At 37.2% G+C, this 25,557-nt stretch overlaps 1 protein-coding gene across 2 annotated transcripts in view; it reads left to right on the top strand.

Moving 5' to 3' along the window:
• The window catches only part of LOC107089137 (chromosome unknown open reading frame, human C3orf58), a 42,068-nt gene extending 35,121 nt beyond the window's left edge, over window positions 1–6,947 (top strand). For both annotated transcript variants that reach the window (XM_015381731.1, XM_015381732.1), the window contains one exon: window positions 3,775–6,947. In XM_015381731.1, the coding sequence (XP_015237217.1) occupies window positions 3,775–4,121 (347 nt within the window). In that variant the 3' untranslated portion in view covers window positions 4,122–6,947. The remainder of the gene's footprint in view (window positions 1–3,774) is intronic.
• Window positions 6,948–25,557: the final 18,610 nt, after the last annotated feature.

Genomic DNA, 25,557 nt, shown 5'->3' with positions numbered 1-25,557 from the left:
CAACATACTTCTACCATCATCTTTCCTGAAGAGGATGTTACCTTTCTTCTTGCTTCCATAGAAACCAACATGTTTATGTAAACCAGTTATAGTTTACCTGTCAGCAGTTTACCACAGCTTAGATATGGATCTCTGCAGCTCCTCCAGAGTCACCATAGAACTACCCTTGCAACTTCCCCAAGTGACTCTGTCCTTGACATTTCTCTTTAAACCTTTCTGCTTTATTTCTTGATTTTTGTAGATTATCTGTCCACTGAAGCTTTCACAGGACAGCAGTATTTTGTACTGAAATTGAATGTAACACAAGAGACCTCCAATTAAAAAAATATGTATATATTGAATTTAATTTTTTTTTTATTTTTTATTTTTTGCTTTTTGGAATCCCTTTTGGATTTAAGGGATTAATACTTAAAAGCTAAATTCACTGTAAATACAAATTAAAAATAATACTTTTTATGATTTTTGAATTGATTTTTCGTTCCGCTCCATTCACCTTACACATTAGGTATCCACTACACCGCATATAATCTAAAATCCCAGTGCAATGCATTTAAGTTGGTGATTGCAAGCTAACAAAATGTAAAAATACTTTCTGTCCTTGAGTCTATCCTGTTTTTCCTTCTGAGGGTTCTTTCTCTATCTGTGGGGGTGTGTGTGTGTCTGAAGAGCGGGACACTCTCCAGATGCCATCTGTCAATCAGTGCTGATGTGTGACGCATGACTGCTTCGAAGGCAAATAATTGCTTTTCACCTCACCTTGCTGCGTTTTTCGTGTACGTCTTTATATGCGTTGGTGCACAGATATATCCATCTTCATCACCCACACAAATTGAGGTTGATGTGCCTCTCCTCTTCGGGGGTGGGGGCCCACAGTGGGTTCCCCTCTTCTCACTAACGGCCCAGCGTCGGACGTTTGATTGAGTTGTTCTGATGAGCCAGAGGAGAAGTGCATTACAGTGCCTGATGCACTGATTATATGTTTGCATCCTCTGGGTCCCCTCCAGTCTACCAACAGTGTTATTGATCTGCTTTTAATGCGCAAACCAATAGCTCTCTCATCATTCCAGGGTTTTTTTTTTATTGCCTCCCTTCTTTCCTAACTCAATTCTCTAAAGAGAATGAAAAAGGAAAATAAAATGAGCAGGGGAAAGAATTTTATTTGCTCTGTAAATCAAGTAAAAGGGTTCATTTCTGTCAAATGAAACTGTAGACGGCTGTTCGGTGGTGAGCTTTTTAAAAAAAGGGGGTTTCTCACAGTGGCTGCAGGCTTTTAGAGTTTTTTCGATCCTCTCAGTGGCTGGTATGGTTAAATCCTTGGGTTATTTAAATAAACTCAGTATGATTTGCATACCTGAAAAATATGAACCATGAAGAATAAAGGCTCCAACTACACAAAGACGCTGAAACATTTTTGTTAATATAATTTATTCTTTTAATGAATGCAAAAAAACCTCAAACAGCCATGACACTGGGAACCTAGAGGTCCATTCCTCAAACCCACTTAGGGTTTTAAAAGGTCAGATTCTTATAATTGTTTTTTTTTTGTTAGTTTTTTTTTTGCAACCGATTATCAATTTAAGATAATTTGGATTTAAATCGAAATGTTTTCCTTGACTTTGTACCTCGAGTAATCAGTTTAATTTTATTTTGGAGGTGGGGGAAACATGATGATCTGCCTTATTTTTTCATTAGATTATTTTCTGTTATCTTAACTAAATATTTATTTGATCTTTTTTTTTTTTTTGGGTAGCTTATATTAGTCATTTACAAATTTAAAGTAAATATAAATGCATGTGTGCACTTAAGTAATTGAACACATTCATAATCAAATTTAAAAGGATAAAATAAAGCAATTTTGCCATCAGCTAAAGTCTCACCCCTTTAATGTAGCACCCTGAAGAAAAGGCCAACATATTAGTTTTAAAGTCTCAATTGAAGGGTGTTTTACTTTCACTCAGTGCATTCACTGGGTTAACTTTTTCTTTCCATGTATTTTCCAACTTTTTCCCTAATTTGAGTCAAGCTGAGACTATTTGTTTCAGAGCGAAATCAAGATGGTGAGTAGATCCACAAAGTGTCCAGTTTAATTCGCTATTACTGCTAACTAGTTGATTAAAGTAGAGTTGAATCAATCGGATTAATCCATTATTGAAATAATCATCAACTAATTTAGTAATTGATTAATCGTTTACTGGAGTATACAGACCCTAAAAACATGCCTTTAGCTCACAGAAAAATCCACTTAGAGCAGGAATGGTAAAAATATATATAAACCTTTTGCATTTAGGGTAAAAAGTTGTTCGTTCATAAATATGTTCCTCAAGTGGAAACGTTTTAGTTTTCACCTGGTTTGATATCATAAAAAGTCTTCTTTGAGGAACCTTTGGCTATCGGATTATCAATCAAAAAAATAATCAACAGATTAATCGATTTGCAAAATAATCATTAGTTGCAGCCCTAGATTAAAGCTTAAATAAAAAGTGCCTGTTATGTGCCTATCCCAACAATCTTAGCCTTTGATCTGTGTACTGAAACTGTTTTTCTGTGATTTAAATCCCATTCCAAGGATATTTGTTTCATTTTTTACCTCTGCTTTCTTTCTACTTGACATACAGTAAATACCACAATAGCCACAGAACTTTTTTTTCTTTTTAGGAGGAAAAAATCAAATACTTTTCTGATCAGCTAGTACCCATAAGCAGCATCAAATCATGCTAACAACAGCGCACTTGGATGATTTAGTTTGGTTGCAGTTACTGAACCAGCTAACCGTTTTAAGTAATCCTTGTGGAAACATAGGTTTAACATATTTTAAATTAATCTATGTTTGACATTGAAAATTAGATGATTTTTTTCCCTTCCACTTATTCAGCAAGAGAGAACAAAGCTTTCACCAGACAGCAGGAGTACAGAAAAGTAGGCTTCTGGTAATTTTAGGCTTTCAGTCTCTTTCATAAAATATGATTTTTTTTATCTTAGCATGAGGATTTTATGGAATAAAAAACAGTGAGTTCTGTTTATGTAGTGGTAGTGATGTTAATAAATAATATGACGCTAATCTCATTTAAAATGTGTAAGGCAATGCAAGTTTATTTGTATTGCACAATTCACTACAATGACATTTGCTATTATAATAGTTCTTGGAATGAAATCAGAATAGACTCCAAGCATAATTAACTACTTAAGACAGCTTGTTTGTTTCCTGTCTTTTATTACTGGATGTACTGATCAAACCAGGTGTGTCTGGCCATTGTCGCCATGGTTACTAACGCCAGGAGGAGAGGAACCTCAGCAGATGAAAACTAAACAAAAATCAACCAAAAGCTCTCCTTTGTGCTGTACCTTAAAAAAAAAAAAAGATAAAATAAAAATGTCAATATTATACAGCCAGCACATTTAAAGAAAGAAAAAGATGTGCAGGGGGCCTAAGTTGAAAAGCAGCATGTCTTTTAGCTGCTGCTAAAATGCATTTTAATCAGGTATTACATAGCATTGTGAAATAAATTCATCTCAAAGGGTGAAGTATAAGCTTTGACCTTTAATTTAGTTGTTCCTGGAGAAACCTAGTGAAATGGAGGTTGCACACATTGGAAAACTCTGCTCATTTTCCATTTGTTTTCATTTAAAACCACTGGTTCACGTTTCAGTTTTAAAAAGACCATTTAAAACTCCTGAAATAGAAATCTGCTCAAGTCTATGTTAAAAAAAGAAGGGGGGGAGGGGATTAAAGATTGTTTTACCTCTGTGTAATTGAGATTCTGTTTCCCCCTACAGACAAGCCGGAGAACTACGACGTGTGGTATGAGAGCCGCTTCGAGGAGTGCGACAGGGAGGCCTGCCTTTCTTTCTCCAAGGAGGCCCTCTGTTCCCGGGTCACTGTGGACCACAACTACTATGCCGTGTGTCAGAACCTGCTGTCGCAGTACGCCACGTGGCGGGGAACCACCGGAGGCCTCCTTCACAACCCGCCTGCTCACATAGCCAAAGATGGACAACTCGAGGCTTTGTTGGACGAGTGCACCAAACCCAAAAAGCGATACGGCCGCTTCCAGGCGGCAAAGGAATTGCGCGAATACCTCACACGGTTAGCTGCTGCCTCCTCCTCTGCCATGGCAAGGTAATGCATGGGGTCGGCGTTGGCCTGATGATTTGAGACATAATTTTGTACTCTCTATCTGGACTCTTGACCTGTTGTTCCTTGTTCATGATGTCATTTGCTCCTTTGCGCTTTGGAGCAGGAAGAAAGTGTTGAAATCAAACCCTGTTAAAGCCCCAGCTTTTACCTTGACTTTTCTCCTTTGTATGAAAGGAGTGTGGCGCTGCAAAAAAAAAGAAAAAAAAAAAGTCCTGCCTGAGCCAGGACAGCGAGGTTACAAGGTTGACCTCTCGGGCTCTCAGGGTGGGCTACCACCTCCGGAGCGGAGATAAGGAAGGGCTCCGGTAAACACATCTGTCATTGGAGCCAGGCTAACGGCAGCAGTCGCATCACACAGCCCAGATGATCATTTTCCTCTTTATTGCCTCAGTTTCTTCGCTTTATGCCGTTAGAAATGTTAACATCTGTTTCAGTTATAGTACTGAGTTTTATTTAATTTCTGGAAGGGTTGATCTGCTTTGGACTGAATTGTAGTCATTTGAGCCATGTTTATGTTTTGCTGTGTTTCTGGCTCTTAATTTTCTGTAGCATTGCTGCCTGAAAGGTGGAAGTAGCATCACCTGCTGCGGGGTAGCAGGCAAGGCCAAGGGAGAGAATAAGCAGGTTGGAAGTTTATGGATATCAGAGGAATTAGAATAACTTGACAGCTACTCATTTCATGTAGAAATGCATCTCGATAATCATTAAAAATCATCAAAAAGGGTTGTTTTTTTTTTCTGTTATACAGTTCAAAAAAACATGCACATATTTGGTATTGTAACTTTAGATTTGATTTTAATTTTTATAGAATATGAAATTAGACTAACAAAAGGATATAAAACAAAATCTGGCCATAAATGTATCTGTATATGATGTATACTTCTGCATTCAGTACTTAAATAAACAACTAAATATGAATTGCTACATCAACTCTGTGCGTCATGGAGATGATCCGCTAGAAGTCTGATTGCTTTATGAAACCCTTCAGCTTATCAGCTTTCTGACTCTCCTGTGCAAAATATTCTTCCATCCAAAGCTGAGATCACAACACAAAACCCAGTCCCTTTTTCCTTTAGTAAGTAGCTAAATACAGGGAATTATTAAATCCCTTACCCAGGACACGTATGTGCGTGTCTTTTCTAAAAGAAGCGTTTCCAGCTGTTGTCTGTCTGTAAAATTCCCTAAAACTCTTGACGGCCCTTTTTCCATCCAATAAACTTTCCATTGTGTTTGGTTACAGAACTTTGGAAATAGGCTTTTGCAATTACCTTTGTAGCTCACCCTATGAATTAGTTAGCTATTATGCTTCTGTATTTTCGTCTAAATTTGGCAGAAATTTCGTACTTGCTCAATGAATTAACCACTTTTTCCTCCCCCCTCTTAGATCTCATCTTTCTCATAAGCTCTAAGCTATAATTGTCTAAATTTATGAAAACAAAAGCTCTAAATCTGTAATTTTGCTATGAATCCTTGTTTTGAACAGTATTACTGAAAAAAAAATAACTTTCTGATGATGTAAAACTTATTGAGATGCAAACTTTTATGTTTTCCAATCACTGTTTTCAGGTTTCAGAAATGTGGCAATCATTTTTCTTTCTTTTTTCTTGTGTGTGGATCTTTTTTTCTTTTCTTTTTTTATAGGAATCAGAAAGGGTGAGACAGCTGCTCATAGAAAACTGCGATAATTGGACTGCTGAAGTCCCTTAATGCAGATGTGAGACCAAAGAGGCTATTTGTAATAAGAGACCACTGTTTTTCATTCGGTTGGTCTGCACTCTGAAGAACAGACTGAATATAGATATTTTTTGTTCCACTAAAAATCATCCGCCAGGACTGTTTTGAATGATTCCCTTTACTTTGTAGGCCTCTAGCAGGATTGATAAATGATCTGTTAAACACTTTTTTCTCCATCAGTGTCATAAAAAACACTTAATTTAAAAGAGAAAATGAAGTGAGTCTAAAAGAACCAGAGGACATGATTAATCCTCATTCTTTTCTTTCCCTTTTTTATCTTGATTTGATGAATGAATCCTATTGTCAGACTTCTCCAAGTGTGCTCAACACTATAACCTCTGTCAGGTCAATGGGAATAATAAAAAAAAGGGAACAGAGAAATCTATGAAATGACTTTCTTGTAACGGAAGCAGCTTCCAGACCTGCAGTTTTTGAATTTTGCAGTTCAGAAATCTCCCTGTTAAATATTTAAATGCTCTGTGCCACTTAGAGGTTGGAGATGATTTTACACTCAGTGGACCAACAAATTAAAAGCATATTCACAAATAGTGGGTCATTTTGCTCTTGGTTTATGGGACACGTTCATCACAACAACTCGGTTTAAAAAAAAAAAAAAAGGCCTCTAAATCCTTTTTTTCTCTTTTTCATTCTTTTAAAGTCATAAGTAGGATATTGAATACCTAGTGGGGGTTTAACAAAGACTTAAGTAAGTAGAGAAATAAAGTGGATCTTTTGTTTGATGGAAAAGCTGACATGTTAGACTGATGTGTTTTTTGCCAGCTAGGAAAAGCAATAAAGACCAGTTTGGATTTTTTTTTTTTCCTTTTGTTTCTACTGCATTCATTGTGACAGCTATGTTTTTGTTTCCCCATGACTCCATATATTTAACTATGGAAATGCTGAATTTTGAGGGATTTGTTCATGTGTAACTAACTGTCCACTTTTGTACTGTATTTTTCTTTGAGTGTTATATCAGCATTGTCTGATTTTTTCCTGTGCCTTTCATTGAAAAGTTGTATTTACAACTTTTAGTGGATTTAAATATTAAAATAAATGAAGATATATATATATATATATATATAGATATAAATATACTCGTGCTCTGTGTTGACTATTCTTGATTCTGCTTTTCTTTTCTGTGAATGGTTTGATTTAGCTGTAGTTTGGTTTGGGTTTTTAAAAATTGATTCTCTACTGCACAGCTGGATGTCAATGTTTGCCAAGTTCTCTTTTTTTTTTCTTTTGTTTTCATCTTTTTAATCTTCATCTTCTCTCAAAAACCTAGGCTCCCTTTTGTTGTGCACACCACACAACTGAGATGTGTGTCCTTCCCTTTTTATCCAGTGCTGTGTTTATTTATGCAAGATCTTTACACCAACATTAGTTTAAAATTTGTAGGTAACCTTGCAGAGAAGCTTTCCTATAAAACACTTCAATAGGCTCACACAGATGGCAAAATAATCCTTTTATGTGTGTGCAGGTATTCAGTTTCCACAGCAAAATCATTACACATATAATGATGACCAAGTTTGTTCATACTGTCTTCACATTACCGAGTTAATCTTTTCAAATAAACCTGCATTTTTTTCACCACAATCAACATAAGGGAGTATTGATCCTGGATATAAGATGCGTTATTACCATTCTTGGTTTTTTGGGGTATGGGGAGGGTTAAAGACTGAGGTTGGATTGACTTCTTGCCAAATGCCGATGCACTAATGCTGAGCTACCTCCACCGATCCCCTATCTGTTCAAGTTGAAACTCTGGATGTGCATCTTTAAAAACGTTAATAAATTCAGTAAGAGGAAATACACCGGTATCACTTAAGTCCAGAGGGTCTTAGGAGCAAATTCCTCCTGAATTTACATATGTGAATTAAAGCAAATACAGCTCCCAAACTATAAATTGGAAATACAATTGTTTGTATTTGTATGACAGAAAGACATTGAGGAATATTTTTCAGGTGGAAACACTATTTTAAATGTCACCATGTCTGATTTATAAGTAATTAAACAATGAAAAAATAAAAAATATTTAGCCTCGCCAAATTATTTCCCAAAATAAACACTACAAAACTTTGTAGATCCACATCTTGACTTATAACTCAAGCAAATTTAGACTCAATAAGTTGAAGCATGTTTGTTTCACAAAGGTTTTAGTTGACAGTGTGTTAGGCAAAAATGTGATTTTGACACAGTCCCAAAGTGCAAAAATGCATTTTTCCACTCATAGAAGGAAATCTCGCAAGACAATTATGTTAATTTATATTATTGAAGACCTTCTGAAAAAGACAAAGCCTTTTGTTCCAAAGATTTAAGCATTGTTTCAATTAAATTTTAATTTTCAGGTTACATCACCTGAAATGACCGCACAATTACCCTCCTTGGAAAGGTCTGAGCCTTTCCAAGGAGGGGTCATCAGGGACCCGTTTCCAATGATGCTGGCCAGTAGGGGCTAAAAATAAATACCTTCTGTTGTATTACTCATGCAGAGTCACACATGTCAGGTAGAATTTTAAATCTCATTTGATTTGTTTTCACAGGAATAAAACAAAAAGTGCTTGTGAAAAATTTTAAAAACCTGTTTTAGAAATTTTAAAGCCTCATTTGAAAGGCGTGTGGATTAAACTCCATGTGCTTTTGTTTTGGCTATTTCTATAATTAAATAAACATGAGCAGGCGTCAGTTGGGCCTTGTACCGGGCCCGCCAGGCTTAAGGGGTTGAACCTAATTTTGCCAGCAGAAAGGGATCTTTTTATTTTATTTTTTGGAGGAGGGGAAACTTTTGAATATTTCATGCAGAAAAAGCTGCAGCATTTCCCCTCCAGGTGAGCAATTCTGATTACCCAGTGTCTGTGCGTGCATGAATCATTCTAAGCTGTTGCAGACATGCAAGCTGTTTTCTTTTCCTTTGTGAGGACCTAATACTGCCTGTGTCTTTCTAAGCGAGGCTAAGGCACCGATTGCTCTGTGCATAAGAATTTTACCTGGAGGTTCATGTTGCCATCCCTGAGAACTGACGGATTAAGCTAAGGTTTCCAGCTGTGTGCTATTTTTTTTTTAGTGCAATATGTAGCATTTATGGGTAAAATAAGCTGTGGCGGCATTCCGAGTGTTTTTTTTCTGTTTTATATAATTTCAGACTAACTTCTTGAAAACAGAATTATGAAAATGAGAGGAGCCATCTTGAGGATGAAGCCATAAACAAAAAGGGAAGGAGTTTGTGTTTGGACTTCAAAATCAGACTGTTTAGTTTGGGTAATATGAACATGAACGGATTCATCTCCACTTCACTGAGCTTGTTTTGAAGGTTGATTTGGCACATTTGGTACTACATTTTCCAGACGTCCTGATTTCGTCTTCTGTCTTGCTGTCCCACTAATTGAAATGTCCTGTGAAGAAAAGTCAACAGTATTCACAGAAGTCTTTCCCAAAAAAAAAAAATGAAATAAAAAATAAAACAGCTGCATCAAAAAAGAACATCCAAAGGATTTTAATGCCTCATATTATAGAAATATATTTAAAGACAAAGCAAAGCCACAACAAAGGCTGCAGACAGTTTATAACTGAATGAGGAGTGAGTGAGCTTTTTGTGAACATTTAGATTAAAAAACTGCTTTTATCCCTTATAAGCATCCTAAATCCACAATTATTACACAATATTTGTTATTATTATGTAAATTGATAAAAAATAAAATGACTAAATACACTATATGCAAACAAGGAGGGGAGAGATTTTGTTATTAGCTCTTCTCTAAGCTCCAGTTTGGCTCCCATTTAATGCTCTATTGCCTAACCCAGGACCAGAATTAGAAACTGCATCACTGATGCATCTTTTTTTCTTCCTCTCTATGGTAATTTCTCCAACTCTTTCCATCTCCTCCTCTGTAATTGCGCGTCTCTTTGATACACCCGCCGGTTTGTATACAGAGCTGATGTCACAGTCGTTGTGGTGAAATGCAGCTAAAGACCTCCGTGCTGCAGCTACTCTAGGCCCTTACTGATGGATGACTCCGGGGTCGGTCGGCTGTAAGAAAACACCACAGAAAAATGAATGAGGAGGAGGAGGAAGCAGGCGTTAGAGTTTAATAAACAGGCTTAAATAAACATGAGGCCATTTCCGGGGCAAATCCACCAGGGATTTTTCTACATTAGGCAGGGAGAGGGAAGAACTCGGTTCTGTTATATTAGGGGGAAATGAGACAAACGGCCTGGCAGCAAAGTAAAAGCATCTGGAAATTACTGCAAATAGAAATAGAAATTTCCTCAGCGCCCTGTCCAATTTACAACGAGCAAGTTTACCTTCACAAATTGCATTCTAAAGTTATCAGAGTTGAAAACAAGCGAGAGCAGCTTTGCTCACCGTTGTTTGCAGCTTTGCAGAATGTACCCTATGGGAGGAGGAAATCATGTTATAATTTATAGAAATCCGTCAGCAGACGGGTGGCTGGAAATAATAAATATGGTGCCTGTAATGTGACTATCTTGTCTCCCATCAGTACACAGCTTTTTAAAAATACACCCCTGGATTCCTGTTTATCAGCTCGGGGGGGAAGTCTGAAGCGCAGAGGTGCAACATATTATTTAGTGTTCAGCAGGCCGCGTTATCTAAATCTCTACATAACTTTAGCCTTGCCTGTCATTTTATAAACCCCGGGAAACTGCTGATATCTTATTCAGGTCATCAGCTGAAAGAAAGAATGGCAGTCAAAGGCAGTGCCAAATGTTTGATTGGCTTTATAAAAAAGATAAAAAATGAGGCAAAAGCAGAAAGTTTCCTGGTTTTTGTAGCTTGGCCGAAGTGATGTAAAGTCTATTTCATGCTCCGGCGAGCCTCAGGGACAGCAAGCCATTTTTAGACCCAGAATGACCTATATATTTTTCTGAGGATAGAAGGGGGGGTAGGTTGTTTAGTGTTGGGAGTGGGTCAGGAATAACATTGTGCGAAGCCGTGTTTTTCTGGAGCACTCACCCGTGTGAGCCTGGTCTGTTGTGTTGGGGTCTTTTCTGGGTTTGAAAGCTATGAAGATTCTTTGTGAGCCTTTGTGAGAAAAATCTTCACTAATGCAACACGGGACCTGCTAGAAGTGATGTTCCTGTCAGGCCACTTACATCGCTTCAACATGTTTACGTCGCTCGCACATATATTATGCTTCATTTAAAAGGTGTTTGCATGCTTTTTTCCCCCTCCTTTTTATACAGGGGCATAAGTTAGCCAAACATAAAAGTCCACCATGTTGGCTTTCTGTATGCTTCACATGCAGGAGAAAGGATTGACAGAGAGAGGAGTTGTTTTGACTTTCTAATAGCTCATTTTGGTTTCAGTTTGATGACCTCTTTCAGCTGAACTTGACTCCAGATGCACTTTATGATCGCTTCCTGCAAAAGAGCTGCGCTTCAGAAGCCTTGATTTTGAGAGCATGCTTACAGAGTGCCTCAAAAGTGGAGGATACACGGCGAAGTAGAAATCCCATCAGCCAAACAAAGAAATACAAAGTATTGCAAAGTAAAACATCCCATGACCAGTTTCAACTGCTAACGAAACAAAAGAAAAATGCAACTTTTTCATTGTTTTTCAAACCAGGTAAGTGATTTAAAACATCTGAAACTACATAATCCCATTAAAGCAGACTGACTTGAAAAGCAAAGAGTATTCCTTAAATGGACAACCGATGCCTGCAGCCACAGATTTACATTTTTATCTGGCTGATGGTAATGGTACAGCCCAAAACAAATTTCGTTAGCACTACCATGTCCCCCAAAGATCCATGAAACTGTGAATGTGGAGGTGAAGTATTCAAGTTCCCTTAATTTCTTTATTTGAGACACTTGCTCATTTGGAGGCTGTTTCTGAATGTTGCTATCATGCAGATTATTGGGTTCAAGGGAAAGGCACAATCGGAAGACATTTAGTTAATTGTCCTCAGCTATTACAAAAATCTACTGATGCACAAAGAGAATTACAAAAAAATCCTAGAAAAGAATTACTCCCTTCAAATATTCCACCCGTGTGACTTTATTCATTATAATGAACTATTTCCTCCATTGTCTGAGCCGCAATACCCATTGCATATGGGTATTTAGGTTTCTCTCTCTGTCCCTCACTTATGAAGCATTAAGCTGAAGTGACTTTAATGGGAATACAACATTTAAGCTCTAATCAGAGTAATGTGAAGGATGATGTTCTTAGAATGAGAAGTTGTCCATGCAAAAATATGCAGTGAGGAGTCGTACACCTTGGACAGGTCGCCAATGTGCCACAGGGCAACACAGAGACACATTCACGACAAAGAAGAATTTACAGAAGCCAATTAACCTAACAGTCATGTTTTTGGACTGTTGGAGGAAGCCTGTGCAGAGAAACCATGTACAGGGAGAACTCCATGCAGGAGGAACGTGGACCGGGAATCCTACACTGCAGTGCTACACTGCTCCACCATGCATCCAACTAACAAATTATTCCAGCAATGTGAATATTTGGAGAAAAGAAAATTAGACTTAGACTTAGACTTAGACTTGACTTTATTAATCCCTTGGGATTACTCCCTTCGGGAAATTGTATTTCCAGTAGCAGGAAAAATTGCACATATAAGAAAATAGAGGATGTTTAGACACAGTATATACAATAAAAAAAAAAAAATCAATTAAATAAGGTGTAGGAAGGTGTATTGGGGGATGAGGATAGACAAATAAATACAGAGGGCTATAGCAAAAACAATGACTTAAATTAACAGTTATGTAGTGTATTGCACTTGAATGGTTGAGAAAAAAGAGTGTCCAGATTATAAAAACCCAAGCGAGTATCTTCAACTCCTTCACTTCTGTTCTCTTAGCCCGATTTCCCCCTCCCCCCCAGAGAGGAGTTATATAGCCTGATGGCATTGAGGGACAAAGGAGTTCCTGAGTCTGTTGGTCCTACATTTGGGAAGGAGCAGCCTCCCACTGAACAGGCTCCTCTGGTTGCTGATGACGGTGTGCAGGGGATGACTGACATTGTCAATAATGTCCAGCAGTTTGTCCAGTGTCCTCCTCTCTGCTACCGTCACCAGTGAGTATACCAGTGAAAATGGTAAATAGTCTTTTTTTTCTATAGCTATTATCAAGTCCAGGGTCTAATATGTGTGTGCATCATATCATAAACAGCAAGTCCATCATCAACTTCAAAATTACACATTAATTGAAGTGAAGAACTCGATAATTAACTGTCACTGTGATATCTTTAAGTGTATTTGCAGCTGCTTGGTTTCTTCAGGCTTTTATTTTTGTATATTTTATAAGTTCAGCTGATGGAATGAATATTGTGCTAGTCATAAACTGGAACAAAGTTGAAAAATTAAAAATACAGTGAACTTCAGAAAAGTTTCTCTTATTAATAAACATTGTTTTGCATTTACTGCTTCCAGATGGCTATTGGTTTAGGAAAAGGTTCCTCCATTGCTGTGCTTGTTTTCCATTCCATTATTTTCAGTTGTGAACTAATCACCACAGTGACCCCTGTTTTAAGCTCATCTCCCAACCTAATCACCAGCTGTCCCCTAACATATGGTGCCATATAAATAAGACTTGTTTAGGTATTTCAGGAAATACACAAAATATATCCAAACTTTAAGTTGCATTGTACTAATGGAGCCGTTTAATCAGTTATTTTTAATGAAAGAACAAGAACAATCTAACAGAGCTTCAGTCATCTCCAAAGCAACCTGAAACCTAAAGAACTATCTGGAAAGTCCTTACAACACATGCTGACTTTACACAACTACTTTTAGAAAGAGGTCAAAAGAACAAACTGCTAACTGCATGCAGTCTGAAAGCAGTAAATATTTAAACCCAGCAGGTGTATTTTCAAAGTAACCCAAACATCAAATAAGAATTAAAATCTTTTCTTTTCTTCAAGTAACTGAAAACTGTTCATATAGATTGAGAATGTTCTGGTAACTTTAATCTGAAAAAACATAGACATTTTCAACACTCATTTTTCTAAAACCTAGCCTCTTTTATTCTCCTTATCCTTTCATTTTACCCTATAGCTTTCTACCTATCATTATCTCTGTTTCCCTAGACAAACAAATGGGAGCTCTATGTGGCTCTATGTCCTCTCCACTGGGGGAGAGGTCACAGCCTATCTTAGGGGACTAATCTACCAGGGGATCAACTTGCCCACAATCCTGCTACCCTCCCAGGCAGCAGTTTAGATGCACAGAATCATGTCCCATTGGTGGGACCTGCTTGGGTGGATGAGTAGCTTCCCAGCCCATTCCCAGTCACCATAGGCAGATTAGTCAACATAGAGGGCAGTAATTAAAATCATCATTCACTCAGCAAACTCCTTTATTTAGGCATGTGCTCTTTCCCACTAAAGATAAAAGGCCGTGGCTTGCAAGAGAATTCCCATCCATTCAAATGGTTCACATTTGGATGTGTTAGAAGAAGCATAAACATCAATGTCTTATTTTATTGGGAATTTTTATCTAATTGACCAAATCAACTAAACAGATGTTAAAATAATTATAGTGCCCATTTGTATTCAGCCCCCATTTATAGGATACTCCTGTTTGATAATCGCCTCAGAGGTTTGTCAGAGAATAAAGAGCATCTAAAGTCCAGAAATAATAGAGTTAAGAATTAGTTTCAAACTTTAGAACTGCTGTTCAGATTCTGCAAATGCAGTGTGATCGAGCTTCCCTTATATTGAAATAAGTATGAATAAATATCTCAGTGCATAATGTTTTATCCCAACAGATTTGCAGATATAAGTGCAGCAAAATACGGCTCAACAAAGTATTGATTCAGGGAGACTAAAAACAAATTATGCCTTCCAGACATTTATGATTTTAATATGAAAAATGGGAGAAAAAGCTCTACTTTGTCTATAATATGAAATCCCAATAAAACACATTGATTTCCAACACGAGGAGAACGTGAAAAAGCTTAAGGGGTTTGAATATTTTGGAAGGCGCAGCATCAGCAGCCCCAATAGTGGTCCAGATGAAATGCAGCATCAATAGCAAGTACTTGCTCCATAAATCAAACTCTGACGTTCACGCATCTGTTAAAACTCCCTGTTTTTATTTCAGTGATTTTTTTTTTCAGGCCATCCACAGGGAAGCTGAGATAAAATTCATTTTTGTAAATCTTATCACTTGCCATATGGTGCGCTGTGATTCAGGCAAGATGCAATAAGCATTTAGCAAGTCGGCGATGACACTAGGTGGCATTTCCACTGATTGTGATAACCGTTCACAGCTCCACTGGAGAGGCAGGGTGCAAAATGTCGCCAGAATGGAGGGATGTCGCCGCAGACGCAATAACAGAAACAAAGATAAGACACTTCAGACATCTTTATATTGCAAGGGCAGAAAAATCCTATAATCCATTAGAGCATTAGGCGGCCATTTCTTGCCCTTCACCGCTCTAAATTGAGGTGCCCTCCGGAGGATGAGGAGAACGGTACATCTGATGTGAGGTCCTCACTCCCCTCTGGGATAAATTTACTCCTTTGTGACCTCACATGCTATGTGCTCTGTGCCTGTGAAAAGTAGTGCTAAAATCCTTGGAGCTTTGCACATTTTCCCACCACAGGCAGTTGCACAACTTCAGCCCGACACACTCCAGAGATCCCCATCACTTTGTGACACTTGAGTGGACTAAATCAAACATTTTCTCTGCTGTCTGTCCAGCTCACTGAGTGACAGTGGGCCAAAGCTGATAACCGCATGGGGGTACGGGTGGGGATTTTCCTCTCTAGATTGTGTTTTGTTTGTTGAACTTTCTCCACCATGTACAGGTAGAAAAAGTTTATATCTAACAGACCAATTTCTGTTGTTTTTTTTTTTAAACCAAACCAAAAAAAAAAAAAAAAAGATTTCTTATTTTTATAACAGATTTCCGGGGGAAAGAAAAATATGACATTCAAACCATCGATCCATCTGTCTGTCTATTCATCTATCAACCCATCTTATGTCAGTATGTATTTACTATTGTGAGCCTTAGTAGTACCTGTTTAGCAATGTCTAACTATGGACTGACAGCAAGAGCAATGAAAAAGTATGAAATTTTGACATGAAAATGTGAAGGAACCTTAGTTATAATCTTGCCCAATTTTCTCCCTGACAAGTGCAAAACTTGTGAAACGTTGATTACAGTTATTCAAAGGTTTCCATCGTGCAGCTTTTCCCGGAAGCACCTCCAGAGTAAATATTTCACATATAACACCCAAGTAAACAGTAGACAATGTCATCCATCATCAGGGTCAATAGTGAGCTATGGGGCGATTTTATTTACTTTAGTTTTAGTTTAATATTCCGACTAACACATCAGAAATCTAAGGGGAAATTTGTCTCAATGCTATTACTTTCATGTTTCAAAATAAGCTAAACTATACATCCCATCCCCTCGCTGCTCTTACATTGGTTGAAAACGTCTTTGGTTTGTAGAAAAAAACCTCAAAACAAACAAACATGAATTCAGAAGCTGTCATGTTTATCGCCTGGTGTCTCACCAGCAGCTATTAAATGCAACCATCTCGTCCCTCCAGCTCTCATCTGCCCACGAGCCAGTCTGTGCTGATAGCTAGATGCAACGCAGATGTGAACTAGCATGTAGTGCACGTTTGTGCAGTGCCACTATGCTGACAGAGACTTCAAACAGCTCTGTTAGTGGCCCTCAGAGGGATTCGCTAGACGTCAAAGCAGCCAACAAGGAAAGACAGACAATTATTTCCACAGTTTCCTTACTCAGCCGCTGCTGCACTGAGACTGTAGCTTGCATGTGCAAGCAGATCACTCCAGAGAAACTGCCTCATAAGCGATTCCAAGCTGTCGTTCCTATACTAAGACATAATGCTCACGGCCTACAGTGGGCCGGACGGCAATTTGTTGAGTAGTTATGGTGTTCGACTGCCAAGAAGCAGGTGGCAAGTGAGCGTGAGAGGCCGACAAAAGGAGGGGGTCTGTAAGCGTGGGTAAGAACACTGAGACAAAACATAAGCCCAGTTTTCTTGCCTGCCAACAGTCCACACAAGCAGTATGCTAAGGTTGTGAAGCAACATAATCTCACTAGATAGAACCAGATTGAATAAAGAGATGATTTAATAAATAAAATAAATTACAACAAAAAAATGTAACATAACAAAATATAAAGCATTACTGATGGATCAAAGCATACTTCCACCTAACATAAGAACTGTCAGCGAAATACAATATATATGCCACACAGAACACAATATCGTAGAGAAAAAAAAATCAGAAATTGGAGTTAAAAACAAAACCAGAATCAATTTAGCAATGTCTCTACACAGCAAAGTAAAAATATCTTAAATTAAGTGTATCTATCCTTAATTTGAGTAGGTAAATAAGATGATTTTGCCAATTGAATGAGTATTTTTACTCTTAGAATAAGATAGTTAGATCAAATGTACTTGGCATAACACAATGCAATTGTTTTTTCTTATTTTAAGAGTAAATTGTCCTGTTCTATTGGCAAAATGTCTCACTTACTGTACCTCCTCAAGTGAAGAAAAAATTGACTTATTTTAGAAGAAGATAAAAAATTCTTTGCAGTGTAGGTTAGTCTTCCTCCCCAAATGGCTTCATGATGTTAGTGTTTCGTCGCAGTGCACGGTCCAGTCAAACGGTCCGCTATCTGTTAATTTTTCAATACGTTTTCAATTAAATTCCCAAATGGAAATTCAGTAAGCGCCCTGACTACTTTGGTGACTCCAGGGCCCGATCCCAAACCAGCCACTAAGCACTAACCCTCCGTTTGTGCGCTCCACCAGATGGTTCCCCACATTGAGGGCAGTTCCAAACCACATAGTGAGTAGGGTAAATGGACCGTTCAATCCCTAAATAGTGATCATCAAACATTTGCCCCCTTCTTAAAAATACATTTCTACAGTCAAAACAACTTGATAGAATCTTAATAAAGTCTTCTTTTATATTGTCCTACATTTCGATTTTCTGTCAATGTGACGAAGATGCTTTAAACCAGCAGAACTTATATTTGAATGCCAGTGTTTCATCTGTAACTAGTTTGCCATTACACCCTTTGTTAAATTCCAGCAAGCCTGCACTTATGCAAACTGGCTATTTATGAACTGAATGATCCACCCACCCTACACACTACATGGTTTGGGACGGTTGTTAATATGACCTCAAGGCGAACGCGCAGACGGAGTGTTAGTGCTTAGGTTAAGTGTTTAGGGGCGGGTTTGGGATTGGGCTGCTGCAGTGGGTGTAACTGTGACCTAATAATGCAGGAAACAATTGCATTCAAAAGTAAGTTCCTTTGGTTTGTTTCATCTTTCTTGCACTTAGAGAGAATCACAAGTTAGGAAAAAGAAACAAAGATGTGATTAATTCCAAACAGGAAAGTTTTATTATATGTATATTTATAAGAAATGTATTTTTAAGTAAGTGGCAAAATTTTGACAGAGCTGCAGCCATGTACATGGGTAGTCACTGTGTTACCATAGCAACAAATGTTTTTCTTAGGGTTAGTTTGGGATTGAGCCTTCATAACCTCGAGCCAATTCCTGGCCCTCCATGACTTCTACATCACTTTTGATTGTCTGCCCTATCAACGTACCCAATGACCACGGGTACCACTGATGCCCTGACCTTTTATTTATATATATATATATATATATATAAGTTATCATATATATGATAACTGAGTTATATATATATATGACAGTTAAAATAAATAGGAAAAAAGATAGGAAAATAAAAAGTCACAATGTCACTTTATGTTAATGTAGTCACACAATCCAAGTCCACAAATAAGGCAACATCCAATTAGGAGGACTCCACAAACGCTTGGTAAAACAAAAAATATATATTTATTTTAAATGGCCCCAACCTAGTTTTTTTGTTATTAAGTAACATATTCCCCCAATGGAGAATAATCTGTTCAATTTAAAAAAAAAATCTTGCAATTCATCTATTGCCAGCAGTGACTGCTGCTGGTGTCTGTCGGGAAGATAATTCTGCAGTGTCTATAATTACAAATTTTAAATATTTAGGATTGTAGAACCTAAATTGCATTGTTTGAAACTAGGTGGTGTTTTTTTTTTCTTTTCTTTTCTTTCTTTATTTTCTTTATTTTAACCTCATTATCAGGTGTGGAAGCTCCCTTCTTTAGAATCCATGCCAGATGATGGCACCAAGTTATAGAGGGAAGAGATTAAAACATTTTTCTGAAATTATATTTTCCTAGTTGCTTTATTTTTTTGTATTACATATTGCATTTGTTTCGTGGCTTTATTTTATTTGGTCATTTTCTCTGATACAACTTTTTTTTTCTTTCTAAAGCTGTTATGCAATCATTCTTCCTTATATTCTGGGTTTTATCATATTTTGTGCATTTGCAAAACAAACTGTGGTGTCGTTATTAATCCTCTGTGTATATTCTGGGTTGTTAACCACTTATCTCTAGGATAATCTGGGCTTGCATAAGATTAAATTGGTTCAATCTCCAGAGAGTGGATCAGGTTAGCGTTAAGGGAAAATGAGATTGGTGCCCAGAAGAGCAAAGTGGAAAAGAACAACCTTGAAAGGGACACACTGTCTAAATTGGATCTCCAGTAGCCGATCAGAGATTTTTCACTGGCAGGAGTACTAAGACAGGTGCTAAAAGTGACTGTAGACGTTACTAAGATGGATAACAAGGACCTTATAGGAGGATACTCTGTGGGTTTTTTATGATATAACCCAACTTCTGGTTATAAATCTGACCCAATAGGATTTTACAATTTCTAACTATGGTAAATTCTCTTTATTTATGAAATCCAGCAGTTCCTGACTTATTTATGTGGTTGAAACATTGGTTTTCAACCTTCATGCAGCCATTTCCCACAATAAATCACAAGCTGAAACTGCCTTCGTGTTACATGAATGATTAAATGATCTTTCCGCTCAGCTGAAGCAATTGTTCTCACATGGGAGAGAGAAAATCTTAACATCTGAAAATAATGTATTGAGCTACACAGTATATAAAATTACACTGGCTTAAGACACCACTTTTGATGTATTATTTTTAATATAACTTAACCAAAATAAAACTATAAGCAATGACATCAACGGTTACATTTCATTGGCATTTACGGTCTGCTCTGTGAAAACAGGGAACAAGAATGACATTAAAGCAAAATAAATATCAGTAATAAAATGGTTAAATATAACATACATATACAGAAGTTGGTAGTTATGTATTTTCTCCAAGTAAAATAACAGGAATAGTGTGCTGCATGCTGACAGGTTGCTGAGTTTCTTAAAAAAACAACAACAAAAAAACCTACAAAACAATCAGAACACTGGGATTATAAACATTACAAACATAAACATTTTTCCAGATGGGCAAAATCCAAAACCATGTGTTTATGTCCTCTGAAGAGAACTCAAAACCATTGACATGCCCTCTGGGAGCCCGTGGCACGATTGTTTCATCATGTTTATACATATCAACTACCTAACATAGTGTCCAATAAAAGGCTAAAATACAAAACAGAGAATGCAACAAAATATCCCCCTAAAAACTCCAGTTTTAGATGTTTTTTTTTCTTATTTTTATTTACTTTTCAATAATCCTTACAGTTGTTTAGAACAATATCAACTATCATGTTTTCAACCCTGTATTATATTTCCAACAGAAACAAACTTTGATGATAAGAACAAAAGCATGGAAATCAGGTCTCTTGCAAGTGTGCATGTAGTGGGAGAGCTGGGCTTTTGCCTGTCAGATGTGGGCCATTGTCCATGTCTGGGCATGCTCTATGTTTTGTTTTGAGTACCTTTAAAGTTGCGAAGTCAGACTCTAACAAGTAGATTGCATTTCAGTGGCCTATCAGCCGAGGGGTCATAGTCACTTCTATCGTAGTTAGATAGGGTAAGAGCTTCACAGTTCCATTTTAAATCCCCTGGGTTTGTCATCTCAATATATTTATATACAATTTCAATTAGGTTATTTTATTAAAATGGTGCCTAATTTTCTGAGGCCTACACCATTGCCCCTGGTTGTGCCCACTTCAGAAGAGTCTTGCTTTAAGAATTGAATAATATCTCTTATATGTATGTAAATTCCAAGTATAAAGAACTCCATTTCTGGTTTGTGGCTTTATCATAGAAAACAAGGATGTACATTTTGCTTGATGTACTTTTGCTATATTTAAGGATCGAGTAACTATCTAAAAATAGAAAGATAATTGCTTTATGGGAAACACAAACTCCCCAGTCTGCCTCAGCAGATGGCCGCTCACACTGAGCCTGGTTCTGCTGCGGTTTCTTCCTGTTAAAAGGGAGTTTTTCCTCTCCACTGTTACTTCAAGCATGCTTAGTGTAATGGATTGCATCCAAGTCAATGATTCGATGCAATCAACTGGTTTTCCTTAGATAGAAAACTTTGAATGAATTTGACTGTATGATCTTGTGAACTGTAAAGTGCCTTAAGATGAAAAGTTGTGAATTGGCGCTATATAAATAAACTGAATTGAATTGAAACTGTCTGAATTATGAAAGAATTAATCTGAAGCTATTGCAACCTGCAATTTTAAGCACCCGGAATGGCAATGGTAGCATAAGATTAAGTTGCATCATTTCATCTCTTTTTGTTGCTTGTTGCTGTTGAATTGATTCTTTCGTGGTGCGGCACATGTGTGGTATAAGTGGTCTGTGAGCCCTACAGATCACATGCTGTCACATTTTTCAGCCCAGTTTATGTTGATCAGGCTTAAATATAATTTCTTTTTTTAGATAAGTTAAAAGGGGATGCTGAAGTAGAATCTTTCTAAGCTTTTAAAACTAAAGGCAGGGTAAAGCTACAGAGCAACAACAACACAACCAAGATTAGGTCTCTTGCCTAAAACATTTTTTTTTCTTTTTAGCTAAATACAAATTCTTTGGATGCTTTCAAATAACAGAGCTGATAGCTTTTACTCAGAATCCGATTAGGTAAGAGTACATTAACAATGTAACTATGCTTTTCCCTATAGAAAACGGACGGAGCATCGGATTCTGAGCTTGTCCAGCTCTGATTCAAACGCCCTTTGAGAGAATAATTATTTTTTATGATTAGATTTGAATTTTAAAAATAATAGGAATTGTTATCGCTTTTTCAAGGCATTATCTGTGATTAAGCATTACTCTTTTATATACTGACCTTTAAGCCGGGCGTACACTGTACGTTTTTTTCAATCTTTGCACGCAGCTACAGCACACACTGTACAAAAAAAAACGCAGGGTTTCATCGTACAGTGTGAGTCCACAGCTCTCGATGTATGTTCTCACGCTGTGCAGCCCGACACTCTGATGTAATCTACCTGCTCACACTGTATGTCTAAAAACCACGTCGGACTTAGCCCTGCAGTGAGATGGCGCTACTCAGATTCGTCTGTCTGGAAGCCAAATGAGTAGAAAGAGGAATATGAAGCTCACTAGAGAGACATGTGCAGCTTTGGCAATTTGTGCAATTTTGTGTGCAGAAATCCCCAAAAGGAAAAGGCGGCAAAATATTTGGACAAGGATAAGGCTGAGCAAACGTGGCTACTACGGTCTGTCAATATTACAGAAAAAACTCTATTTCACTCGCACCCCCGCCATGCATCTGTGTTTTTGTCTGAGAGGAAGAAGAAGAATCCTTGTTTGTGCATGCCCACTGAATGATTTGCCCACGACTACCTTAGGACGGCTGACTGGATTTCAAACATGTTTGATTTTCTCCAGACCTTACGATTCCTGATTGGGAGGTGGTCGTGAGAGGCTGATCGCCCCTTGTTACCCCCTGTACACTACGCGACGCACAACGCATAATCAGGCTGAAAGTGGGCCTGATCAGAAATTTCTCACAACTGTAGAATCGGCCGAAAAGGGAAAAAAATCGGACACTGTATCCCTGGCTTCAGGGCTACCTATAGCTTTTTTGATGGAGAGAAGAGACATTTCCCTCAAATGTAGGCGCTTGCAAACGACTATGTGTGTTTGTGCTTACGCACAGGGCTGATACAGCATGATTATGCTTCATTCCCTCCTCTCTTCACTGCAAAAACAATCTAGAAAAAATACGTAAAAATTCCTTAAATCAAGTGTATTTTACCTCAATTTTAGTAGGTAAATAGGATGATTTGCCAATGGAATGAATATTTTTACTCTTAAAATAAGATAATTAGATAATATGCACTTGTAATAAGACAATACAGTTGCTTTTTCTTATTTTAAATGTAAATTGTCCTGTTCCATTGGCAAAGTGTCTCACTTACCTCCTCAATTCAAGAACAAGTGCACTTAGTTTAGGAAAAAGATAACTTATTTAGATTTCAATTTTTTGCAGTTTTTAAACTAGATATTCAGTGAACTCTCAGGATCTTATCTTCAAAGAAGATAAGACTATGCTGTTGTTTCTGAACTCAGGATTCTATCGCTGTGCGGGAGCCTGATGAAGGCAGGGAAAGAGTCCAGCTGTGCTTTGCAGCAGAGAAAAGCAGACAAATGTAGCTGCATTGTGTTTCCAACTCTTATCTGACCATATTGCTGAAGCAGTTACAGCTGTAATAACAGAAAACATCTTTGAGTAAATGTAATGAAGAGGATAACCCATCTCATAGCACAATAAAGGTAGCGATAAAGGACTTAATAGACTGTTTTACATACAAAGGTTTAGACCCGTTTCATTTTCTGACAGTTGAAATAAGAAGCCCGATATTTTAAAATATAAGGCAAAAAGAAAACAGCTGGCAAACTCTGTGTCTCAAATGCTACATGATGAAATTGTCATGCAAATTAGAGTATTCCATGATCTGCATATTTTTAGTGTATTTTTTAAAAATGAAAACACTGTAAAGCAAGAATTAAAGATACTGGAATAGTGCATTTATAAATTGTGCATGTAAGCATGAATTGATTTAGTTTTAATGCTGTAAACTAAATGTAAACACTATTTTCTGTTAAGTATTCATTTTAAGAAGCCATTATGAATTAAGGCTGTTAGGGTTTTATCAAAATATGAGGAAAAAGTACAATACTAGACTATTACTAATAGTCCTACCATTGCCAAACCCGGAGTTTGTCCATTATTGCTGTAAGTTGTTTTCTTATTATTGACTTATGACTATTGATTGATTTTTCCTTTTTCTTGCAGAGGATTGACTGATACTCTGATTAAGAATGTTTTGAAATAATTTTGTAGATGAATGTTTATCTATCCCTTTGAGTGGATTATCTTAAAGCGAAGCTTACAGTTGTTTTTTTTAACATATCGATGGTACATCCAGCATAGCTGACATGTTCTTGTTGTAATTTAACATGAGAATTTATCATTAATTTGTTTTGATTCTGCAATTTTTGTTTTTACTTTCCAAACAAAATTTTCCAAATCAAATTTTCTTTTACACATCTTTTATTTTTAAATGCAAATAGCTTTGTAAGAAAATGTTGTTGAAAAGAAAATGAGTTGAGTTCTATTTTATCAATCTAGGATGGCTGCCGTTCAGTCTGTCCGTGAGCTGCCAGCTAGTACCCGCCTTCCATAATATGCTTTCAGCCAATCGTAGCAGCAAATCCTGACGTTTCGTTAGCTGATAAATTTTTCTAAATCCTGATGGAAGAAAAGCACAGACATCTTTTCCATCTACATATTCATTAAGTGCTTCTCTTTGCTCCTTTTTTAAATGGCAAATTGTCGCTATTTTAGTAAAACCGAGTTCAACCAATTGTGGCATTGACAGGTGAGTCCTCCAGCGTAGCCATGTTTGCAATGCCACAGCAAGGCCCTTCTGACTGACGTCATTCCTACATGTCTCGCCCAAAAATGCACTGCTGGTATATCACTGGTCAGACTTGCTGGTTGTTATGAGACGGACGTATTAGTCGGAGTCTTTGAAGATGGATTTGTGGTGAGACTTAAAACTCAGTTCTCGTGACAATGCAGCTTACAGCGCAATGTTAGGGTATTAGCTCCATTTTTGCAAGTATTTTGTTCCCGTTTTGTGGTTTGTCTTTCATATTTTGACATCTCAGTAACACCCAGTTTGTTTTCACTTTACTCATACTGAGAGTTGCAAACCACACTTATCTTTGTGGTTTGCATTTTTTTTTTCATATGTTTTGCATATGCAAAAACTTTGCTGAATCAGTGCAAGCGTTTCTGGCATCTGCCCTGTATATGACTATTATGAAACTTAAGACTCACTTTAAGTTTTTAATTAACGGACAGGATTTAAGTAAAAAACAAAAAAGTTAAATGTTTAAGTTTTTTTTTTGTCATTTATTTAAATGTAGCAGGACAGAAAAAGTTCAAAAAGAAAGTAAAGACATGAAGCAAATTCTTTTTTTAAAGTCTAGATGATTTTTAAAAGTCCTTCATGTGATATTTTAATAGTTCCATCTGGCCATGTTGCTAATAGTGGCAGGGGAAGCAGCTGTTCATCTCTGTTAATTCATTATGTCTTAAAATTTAAATGTGATGTTCAATGTGTAAAAAAGAGGAAGCCACAAACCAAAGGGTGGCATCAAGATTAGTTTTATTGCATCGTCTTTGTGACACTGCGACTGACAGCACACATTGTTAATCATATTTCACGTAAAAGTTATTTAGCTTTTTATGAAAAGTGCAAGACTGACGGTTTTATGCTCATTTAGAGTCAACAGTCATTAACTAATTAACATTTAATTTATAAAACCTTTATCTACTAAAAAATTGTG

Source organism: Cyprinodon variegatus, unplaced genomic scaffold (genome assembly GCF_000732505.1).
Source record: "Cyprinodon variegatus isolate N-32 unplaced genomic scaffold, C_variegatus-1.0 Scaffold240, whole genome shotgun sequence".
Lineage (NCBI taxonomy): Eukaryota > Metazoa > Chordata > Actinopteri > Cyprinodontiformes > Cyprinodontidae > Cyprinodon > Cyprinodon variegatus.
Note: the sequence above shows the minus strand (reverse complement) of the source record. Positions and strands in the feature narration are given on the sequence as shown.